Source organism: Rhinopithecus bieti, unplaced genomic scaffold, assembly GCF_001698545.2.
Source record: "Rhinopithecus bieti isolate Rb0 unplaced genomic scaffold, ASM169854v2 scaffold_57365, whole genome shotgun sequence".
Classification (NCBI taxonomy): Eukaryota; Metazoa; Chordata; class Mammalia; order Primates; family Cercopithecidae; genus Rhinopithecus; species Rhinopithecus bieti.
The window spans coordinates 335,177-345,601 of record NW_016822180.1 but is presented as its reverse complement, the minus strand read 5'-3'; the positions used below and the strand labels follow the sequence as shown (position 1 = coordinate 345,601).

Below are 10,425 nucleotides of genomic sequence, written 5' to 3'. Positions count from 1 at the left end.
AAAAAAAAAAAAAGAATTTGCATTGCATTCTTTCTAAAACCCTCAGTGGTGACAAAAATACTCATCTACTGAAAATAAATTTGATTTCTGGAAAAAAAAGTTATTCAAAGCCAAGTCTATGTGATCAAATTGATATCATTTTTAGTCCAAAACAAGATGTGACTATAATTTATCTTATTATAGTCATATATTATATGACTGTAATATAATGAGTTTCTAAACTTGATCTGATGGTATACCAAAAAGTTTCAAAAATGTCTAGGTAACAGCAACAATAAAATAGATATATAACTTTGAATGACATGATGAATAATAATTTGTATACAGAAGTTGTGGTTAATGATTATTACCACACAACTACCAAACTATAAGCTAAGTCATCCTTGATTTATTTTCTTTCACCACCCCTCCATATGTATGCATGGCATCACCCAATCCTATCATTAATAGCTAGGAAAATTCATTCCAATCCATTGCTATAGTCTATATCCTCTTCATTTCTCACTAGGACTGTAACAAGAGCTCCTGAACTGATCTCCCTCGCACCGATCTCTTATATATCATTCAATACCTAATTTACTGAATTAATTTACTGAAAAATAAATAAAATAACATGGTTTCATCATTCTTCTGCCTAAAAGTCTTTTAACAATTTCCCACTGCTTACAATGTAAGATCCAAACTGTGGGCAAACAACGCACTTCACAATGTGGCCAACTCTCTGTACCTAACCTCCCACAAATTTCTTTCAATCCACTGTAATTCTGCCACACTGAACATTACATTACGTCCAGATACAGCAAACCCTCTTTCGACCACATGCTCATGCTGTTCTCTGACTAGAGCCTCCCTCAGATCCTGTTAAATTCATCCTTCAAAACTCAATTCCTAAGGGCCAGCGTGGTAGCTCATGCCTGTAATCCCAGCACTATAAGAGGCCAAAGTGGGTGGGTCACTTGAGGTCAGGAGGTCGAGACAAGCCTGGCCAACAGGGTGAAACCCCATCTCTACCAAAAATACAAAAATTAGCCAGGCATACTGGCACACCCCTGTAATCCCAGCTACCTGCGTGGTTGAGGTAGGAGAATCACTTGAACCCAGAAGGCAGAGGTTGCAGTGAGCCAAGATCACACCACTGCACTCCACCCTGGGTGACAGAGCGAGACTCAGTCTCAAAAAAAAAAAAAAGCCAATTCCTGGATAGCAAGTTCACCACTTCTCTAACCTTACTTGCTATGTCTGCCATGCTCTCACACTTGTTTATATCTATCAATATTTCTTATGTGGTTTAATAATTAATCTATTTATCTCCCTGCTAGACTTTGAGCTCAAGGATAGGACTCAAATATTTTGGATCCATAGTACCATAGTACTTTTCTTATTTTTTTTTTACTTTTTTGAGACAGAGCTTTGCTCTTGTTGCCCAGCCTGGAGTGTAATGGCGCAATCTCAGCTCACGGCAACCTCCACCTCCCGAGTTCAAGCGATTCTCCTGCCTCAGCCTCCCGGGTAGCTGGGATTACAGGCATGTGCCAGCAAACCTGGCTAATTTTGTTTCTTTTTTGAAATGGAGTTTTACTCTTGTAGCCCAGGCTGGAGCACAATGGCGCAATCTTGGCTCACTGCAACCTCCACCTCCCAGGTTCAAGCAATTCTCCTGCCTCAGCCTCCCAAGTAGCTGGGATTACTGGCACCCACAGGCACCCACAACCATGCCAGGCAAATTTTTGTATATTTAGTAGAGATGAGGTTTCTCCATGTTGGTCAGGCTGGTCTCGAACTCCTGACCTCAGGTGATCCTCCTGCCTTGGCCTCCCAAAGTGCTGGGATTACAGGCATGAGCCACTGTACCCGGCCTTGGATCCACAGTACCTATAATAATGTCTGACACATAGAAGCAGCTTAAAAAAAAAAAAAAGGGTTTGTGAATGAATATGCTTATTTTAAAAGCAGTTTCATAAATTGAGAGTTAAACCTTAATATTTAGAGGCATTTCACATACAGCATTAAATACAATGAGTACTGGCCAGATAGTTAGTAACTCTTGGGGCCTTTGTGCTTAAGGAGCATGAACATTATTAGACAGAAGCCTAGCTGTCCTTAGCTTAGTTCTCTAACTCCTTGGCCTTGGCAAGTCATTCCTTGACTAACTGCCAATGGTTTGTGTTACTTGGCTGGTTGTTCATCTCTAGCTGGTCCCTGAACTGTTTAGAGAATATACAAAATAGAGAGCATATATTCAAAAGCCATGACAATACAACACTCTGATAACTAATAATTCTTAATTAGCCAAGCATTAAACATATTTACATGTCAGGGAGGGGGAAGGGGAAGGGGAAGAAGTTGGTCAAAGGATACAAAATTTCAATTAGATGGGAGGAGTAAGTTCAAGAGATCTATTGTACAACACAGTACATTGTATTTTTTTTTTTTTTGAGACTGAGTCTTGCTCTGTCACCCAGGCTGGAGTACAGTGGCACAATCTCAGCTCACTGCAACCTCCATTTCCCAGGTTCAAGCGATTCTCCTGCCTCAGCCTCCCGAGTAGCTAGGACTACAGGTGCGCACCACCACACCTGGCTAATTTTTGTATTTTTAGTAGAGACGGGGTTTCACCCTGTTGGCCAGGATGGTCTTGATCTCCTGACCTCATGATCTGCCTGCCTTGGCCTCCCAAAGTGCTGGGATTATAGGCATGAGCCACCATGCCCGGCCACAATTGTTATTATTATGTTATTATGTTGTTATTATTATGTTAACTATAGTTAATAAGGCATTGGTCAGGCCTTGTGGCTAACGCCTGGCTCAGGTAGATCACCTGAGGCCAGGAGTTTAAGACCAGCCTGACCAACATGGTGAAACCCTGTCTCTACTAAAAATACAAAATTAGCCAGGCATGGGTGGTGCATGCCTGTAGTCCTAGCTACTTGGGAGGCTGAGGCAGGAGAATCGCTTGAACCCAGGAGGCGGAGGTTACAGTGACCCAAGATAGCGCCACTGCACTTCAGCCTGGGCAACAGAGCAAGACTCCATCTCAAACACACACACAAAACCAAGGCATTGTATACTTGAAAATCACTAAGAATAGACTTCAAGAGTTCTCCCCACAAAGATGTAATGCGTATGTTAACAGCTCCACAATGTATACATATCTCAAAACACCGTATTGTACACCATATATACAATTTTTATTTGCCAATTAAAATAAGTAAATATAATTTTTTTAAAGTTTAACCAAAAATAAAAATAAAGGCCAGGCGTGGTTGCTCATGCCTGTAATCCCAGCACTTTGGGAGGCCGAGGCAGGTGAATCATGAGGTCAGGAATTCAAGACCAGCCTGGCCAAGATAGTGAAACCCTGTCTCTACTAAAAATACAAAAATTAGCCAGGCATGGTGGTGTGGTGGCAGATGCCTGTAATCCCACGTGAGCAGAGATCGCGCCACTGCACTCCAGCCTGGGTGACAGACCCAGACTCCGTCTCAAAAAAAGAAATAAATAAAAAGAACAAAAAAAAGAACAAAAAAAGTGTAACCAATATTTCTCTTAAGTGGGCCCAAGTTATTGCCATTTGCAACACAAATGAGGAAACCACAGCCATGGAATCAATGACTTTGACTTGTCCAAAATAAATGTAGAACCAGAAATCAGTTCCTAAGATTTCTCAGAAGGTATTTTCCTTTGAGGTTAAATCAGCACATTATAAACAGTTCCAAATCCCTCTAGCGAAATGGAATTAGACTGGGAACTTCTATCAAGAAAAAAAAATTTTTTAATTCTTCATTTCTCCTCCTAAAAAAAGCCCTTATGAGAAAAAGAGGTGTCCTTTCGATGAGAGCTTCAGATTACCACTAATGAAAAATATACCTTTCTTGGCATTGAATCCTAGTGTGGACGGCGCTGCACAACTCAAAATGATACCGTATGGATACACTTAATGAGTATAAAGATCCTCAGCTTCTAAATACTAATCCCAAAACTCCTAAAATGAACTGTTTGGAACCAATATGATCATTTCAAACTAAATGTTAATTCTACCAAAACCCCCTAACATCAATACCAAAATATATCAGAGAATTCAAAAGCATTCAATTATGGTCAAACCATCTGGAATAAAGAAGGCAGCACTGGCAAGACAAGCCTTGGCATACCTTAGAAAGAAGATACATATGGAGATGAAAAACAGGGAGAAAATGAAGGATTAAGACATCCCTGATTTCAACTCCAAGAGGAATCATTTTCTCGCAGAAAACTAAACAAAGTCCCTCTATTTTAAACTGGGTGACTGAAGTGGAAAGAGAAATGAGAACACATTTGGGGAAATCAGGGATTGAAATCTCAACGGCATTGAAGCTAACTTTCCATAACAAACAATTTCCAAAAATAAGGCTGGCACAAAACTATGCTGGGATTTGTACCAGGCGTGTCTAAAGGCGCTAGTCGCTGTGACTAGAGAGGCTGAGTTGAGAATGAGACCTAGATAGCGGAAAGTTGAGAATGAAAGAAAATCTAGGGTATTTCTCTGGACAACTAATTCACATTTTAGAGAAAAACTGGGACACTCACTCTCCCTGCCAAATAAAAAGATGAACTAAAAATGAATTCCCCGGGCTGCTTTGGGGCTGCAGAGGTCTGCCCTGGGTGCTAATGCTAATCACCACCCCAGTAGGGGTCCAGGCCTTCTGCACCTTTCGCCAGCAGCCCACTGGGAACCCAGACAGCGCCCACTCACGGCGGGAGCAGCTGCTGTTTGAAGGCATTCGAAGCAAAGGCAAAATACACCAAGATCTCTCTCTCCGAAGCTAAATGTCTAAACACGCTCTGGAAATCGTAGGACCCATGAGTGGCTGACCTTGAAGTTATTTTCTCAGAGCTCCGCTCTGGATGCAAGCCCGAGAGCAATTTGCGTTAGAAGTACTAGACGAGGTGGGGAAAACAGAAGGGGCGAGAGCCGAGCGCCCCTCGATACGAAGCCAGCGACCCCGAAGCCCTATGGAACGCACCGGAGCGGCTGGGGGAGAGGGGAAAAGGGGTCTCTAGGATCCCCGAGCGCTTGGCCTCCACACCCATGGGTCCTTTCCCTGCCCAGGCACAAGATAAAGAGTTATCAGCAAAACGTGAGGGGCCAGTTCAGGTCTCCGGAGGGCCGCGGACACCAACCCCTAGTCCCACACTAAAGTCACCTCAGCAAGAGCGCAGCCATCTTGGGTTCCGGTCTGGACGGAAGTGACGCCCGGCGGCCCCGCCACCTGAGGGCGGAGGCGCGCGGGCGGGGATCGGGGTTGGGGTGTCATGTGGCCAGAGTCTCTTTAAAAGGCTCTGGAGCTTCTCCGCTCGGCTCTGCGCAGCTGGTTTGCTGGTTGTTTTCTGGGGTTTTTTGTTTGTTTGTTTCTTGGTTTTTTGAGACGGAGTCTCGCTGGTCGCCCAGGCTCGAGTGCAGTGGTGCGATCTCGGCTCACTGAAAGCTCCGCCTCCCGGGTTCACGCCATTCTCCTGCCTCAGCCTCCCAAGTAGCCGGGACTACAGGCGCCCGCCACCTCGCCTGGCTAATTTTTTGTATTTTTGGTAGAGACGGGGTTTCACCATGTTAGCCAGGGTGGTCTGGCTCTCCTGACCTGGTGATCCGCCCGCCTCGGCCTCCCAAAGTGCTGAGATTACAGGTGTGAGCCACCGCGCCCGGCCGTTTGCTGATTTTTTAGTCTCCTCTCCCGCCTCCTGCCACTGACTTCTACTGGAATTTGCCAGGATTTGGGCAGAAACGCCACTGGCTCAAAATCTGCAGTCTACGTTCCACCTGCGTACATATTCATTTTGCATCGCACTCCCAAACAGCGAACGGCGGACTTGTTTAGATTCTTTCTTAAGGACTTCGCAGTCTGTTGCGTTCCCCGTGCCTCCAGGTCGGCCTAAAAACGTGATTGGCCGGTTGAGACACCCAAGAAAAAAGATACTTTGGGCTCCCTCCCGTTCTAATACGAAGCTTTAACCAGACAGATACATAAATTGTGACGTAAGTTGAGGAGTGTGTAGAGGGGCCTCGAGAGGCCCTTACGGACCACCATTCCCGAAAACGAGGAGCCTCATCTAACCACCTCGGTTAGACAGCACAATTCCTGGGTTTGAGCTGCCACATGAACCAGGCGCCCACTAGCCGAGGACAATGCTCCCTTGTTCCTTGTTTCAGCGCTATGTGGGTGACACCCCCAGCTAGAAGAAGCCGGAGTGAGGGGGAGAACATGCTTTGATTTATATATATACAGTTTTAAGGAACCCAAGCACAGGAATCAACTGCCGAGCACTCAAGACTGAAGAATGAAGAAGAGCAAATGATAAAGGAAGGAAACAGAGCGCAAAAGTTCTTGACTGTTGTGGGGAGTATAGTGGAGAGGAGTAAAAGGGACAGCCTAGAGCAACTCCTATTTTTACAAAAAAAAATAATTATATTACTATTGAGATCTCATGTATATTTAGCATCCCTGCACTTCAGCATTTAAATAGCACAAATTCACTTATTTCTGCATCAGATGAATAATACTACTTTGCGTTTCTGTAATGCTTGACAAAGAAAGCACATTCATACACTTTAGGATTGGAAGAGGCTCTCTAATCCAATCTTCTATCCATGCAGGGATCTCCTCTGCAACATCCGTGACAGCTGATCTTCAAGACTCTACCCCCCCACATTCAATGATGGGTACCTCAAACAACCAGTTTTATTTAATGAACAACGTATTCGTTAGAAAGTTATATTTAAATAACAGTTTTGTGCTATCGAACCTCCAGTCATTGACTTGGCTCTCTGGAGCTTCACGTTAACAAACCCAAGGAATGCCTCTTTCACTCAGATCTTTTTTGGCTTTTTTCTCTTTCTTTCTTTCTTTCTTTTTTTTTTTTTTTTTTTTTTTTTTTTTTTTTTTTGAGACAGAGTTTCACTCTCTCTCCCAGGCTGGAGTGCAGTGCCGCTGTCTCAGCTCACTGCAGCCTCTGCCTCCCAGGTTCAAGCAATTCTCCTGCCTCAGCCTCCTGAGTAGCTGGGATTACAGGCGTGCACCAGCATGCCCTGCTAATTTTCTGTACTTTTAGTAGAGACGGGATTTCACCATGTTGGCTAGGCTGGGCTCGAACTCCTGACCTCAAGTGATCCACTGTCCTCGGCCTCCCAAAGTGCTGGGATTATAGGTGCGAGCTGCTGCTCCCAGCCCACTCAGCTCTTTAAATATTAATAATTTCATTTAGCATGTAGTTATGGACTTTTTGTCAGTCCATGAAAAGTTCTATAGGGGGTTCAAAGATACAGATGTTTGTATTATCCCCAAGAAGGTTATAGTCTTAGCAGGATCAATAAAGAAATGCAACAAAGAAAGTAGCAACAACCCCTTGAAAAGGGTATAGATAAAAGGAGTGGTTAAGTAAGGAGAAAATGATGACTTACAGTTGGGAGGTGGAGTTAGGTGGAAATTTTGGAGGGGAGAGTTTTGGGTTTTTGGTTTTTTTTCTTTTTTTGTACTTTGAATTGCTGTTTTATAGAAATGTTGACTACAACACCCTGTAAACATTTGTCAATGATGATGATTTTGCCTATGGACTTCATAAGCAATCCCATATTTAGAACTCCATAACCCAAATCTAATACTATTGACCAAACCCACCAGGACTGTAGTCTAATGAGATGCCAGGAAGGTACCAGGACACTGGCCTTCACTGGGTGAGCCTGCAGTGGTCTCATAGCAGGAATAACAATGACCACCCCACTTAAATTAACCTCTAGAGGTCAGGCACGGTGATTCACACCTGTAATCCCAGTACTTAGGGAAGCCAAGGCAGGAGGATCACTTGAGTATAGGAGTTCAAGACCAACCTGAGCAACATAGTGAGATCCCCATCTCTACAAAAAATTGAAAAATTAGCTGGCTGTGGTGGTGCCTGCCTGTCGCTCAGCTAATCTGGAGGGTGAAGCAGGAGGATCGCTTGAACCTGAGAGGTTGAGGCTGCCGTGAGCTATGACCACACCATTGCACTACAGCCTGAGCCACAGAGCAAGACCTTGCCTCTGGGGAAAAAAAAAAAAAAAAAAAAAAAAAAAATGTTTTTTTTTAAACTAGCCCAGCATGCTGGCATGTGCCTGTAATTCCCAGTTACTTGGAAAGCTGAGGTAGGACAATTGCTTGAGCCTCAGAGGTCAAGGCTGCGGTGAGCCATGATCATGCCACTGCATTCCAGCCTAGGCAACAGAGCGAGACTGCCTCAACAAACAAAAAAACCTCAGCTCTGGTTATGTAGACATCCCCATTGCTAACTCCATCCCAACACCTTTAGATTCTCATGATGTGCCAAATTGAATTCACCTTCTTTCACCTGTCATTTAAGGCCTTTCCCAAATTGACTTCCACTTTCCTGTCTGGTCTCATTTCCGACTATGCCACTTCAAGTTTCCCCAAATCAAGTCAAAGTGGATGGCACAAGATCTGCCCTGAATGTATCCAACACTTCAGAAACCTAAATCTTGTATACACACGCATACACAAACACACACACACACACACACACATTCTCTCTCTTTCTGTCTCTCTCACCTCTTTGTCCTTGCTTTTGCTGTTCTATCTTCTGGTAACCTCCCCATCTCCCTTTCCAAAATGATAGTCATCCTTCAAGACTGGTTCATATCTAACATTGTCTCCTAGACGCAACTATTCTTCCCTCTGAACTATTTATTTGTTTGACTACTTACTTATTTATTTATTTTTGAGACAGAGTTTCATTCTGTAGCCCAGGGTGGAAAGCAGTGGCGCAGTCATAGCTTGCTGCAGCTTTGATTTCCCAGGTTCAAGCGATCTTCCTGCCTCAGCCTCCCAAGTAGCTGGGACTACAAGCATGTGACAACATGCCCAGCTGATTTTTAAAAAAATTTTAGTAGAGGCGAGGTCTCGCTATGTCACCCAGACAGGTCTCAAACTCCTAAACTCAAGTGATCCTCCTGCATAAGCGTACCAATACGCAAGTGCTGAGATTACAGGTGTCAGTCACTGTGCCTGACATAAACTTCATTTATTAAATAAAGTTTATTTTGTCTTTAATATCTCATATAACTTACTCAGTCTTCCTGATGTTGCAGTTGTGTGCACTCCTCTTTTGTATTCCCAGCATTTTGTTCATTACTAATGGAAGTATCATGGCTTATTATAGTTGACTGTTGATGGGTTTGTCCTCTGATCCTCCCACCTCCACCTCCCCAAACCAAATTTTCAACTCCTTGCGGGAAGGACTTAATTTTTATTCCTCTGTCTATTACCTGCATTATCATACTTTACATATTGCTGGCACTCAACACAATTTTGTAGCCTTGAAATAAACTGAAATGGACTTCAACAGCAGCATGAAGCACTGAAGGACTTCTTGACAAAGAGGGAAAGGTCAGGGGCTTCTTGGTTGGAAATAGTCCAGTGGAGAAAAACGTCTATCTGGGAAGAATCGCACAGGATGCAGGGAGGTGCGAGGAATAAAACTCCCATAGGACTTGGTCATCTCAAGAAGTCTATAATGCAGCCCACATTAGTGGAGATAACAAAGGATCCTATTTTCAGAGTTCTCTCAGGAAAACCTAGTTCCTAGGGCTCTGAGTTTCAGCACCTCTCAGGCAAGGAGACTGAGGAGGAATCCCTTTTAATGGCCTTTAAATTGAGGCTCCCTATCTATCCCTCAGAGAAGTGTGTCTGTGTCCCTGTTTTTGTCCCTCTCCCTCACCACCCCCCCCCCGCCCCCCGCAACATTCCAGCCTGAGGCAGGGGGAGGCCAGTGGACACAAAGCCCTCTGTGTATGGGGTGGTATGTGTACCCCCACCCCTCCACCCATACTATACAATGCCCCTTCTGCTCCCTGCACTCTGTCCCCCTCCCCACCACCTCTCAACTGCACATGCCAGGCTGCAATTGGTTACTCGCTGAGGACAGCCCCCTCATCCTGGGGCTCCAGGGGATTTTAAGCAGGTTCCAGGAACCCCTCGTTCAGTTTCTGGTCCCCCACTTTCTCAACCCCACAGATGCTCCGGGCCCCTGTCCCTGCCCCAGCTATGGCTCCTGGGGCTCCCTCATCCAGCCCCAGCCCTATCCTGGCTGTGCTGCTCTTCTCTTCTTTGGGTAAGTGGAGCCACCCTACTCTGGGAGCCTTGGGACTCAGGTGTCTCTCAGCAATCCCCACTGCCTTTGCTGCACTCCCCACTGCAACCAAAGAAAGAGCAAGCAGGAGCAGGAAGGTGACATTATATTCAGAAAGAAAAAATATGCGGCCGGCCGGGCACGGTGGCTCATGCCTGTAATCCCAGCACTTTGGGAGGCCGAGGTGGGAGAATTATTTGAGCCCCAGGAGTTGGAGACCAGCCTGGACAACATAGCCAGACTTCATCTGTAAAATTTATATATATATATATA

The 10,425-nt window shown here is 44.7% G+C and overlaps 2 protein-coding genes across 2 annotated transcripts in view; one reads left to right on the top strand and one right to left on the bottom strand.

Annotated features, from left to right (window-relative positions):
• The window catches only part of SDHC (succinate dehydrogenase complex subunit C), a 43,626-nt gene extending 38,384 nt beyond the window's left edge, over nt 1–5,242 (bottom strand). The window contains exon 1 of the mRNA XM_017860812.1: nt 5,184–5,242. Within this exon, the coding sequence (XP_017716301.1) occupies nt 5,184–5,203 (20 nt within the window). The 5' untranslated portion in view covers nt 5,204–5,242. The remainder of the gene's footprint in view (nt 1–5,183) is intronic.
• Nucleotides 5,243–9,995: 4,753 nt separating this feature from the next.
• Nucleotides 9,996–10,425, top strand: part of MPZ (myelin protein zero) — a 5,430-nt gene continuing 5,000 nt past the window's right edge. Inside the window, exon 1 of the mRNA XM_017860865.1 lies at nt 9,996–10,134. Coding sequence (XP_017716354.1) covers nt 10,038–10,134 — 97 coding nt within the window. The 5' untranslated portion in view covers nt 9,996–10,037. The remainder of the gene's footprint in view (nt 10,135–10,425) is intronic.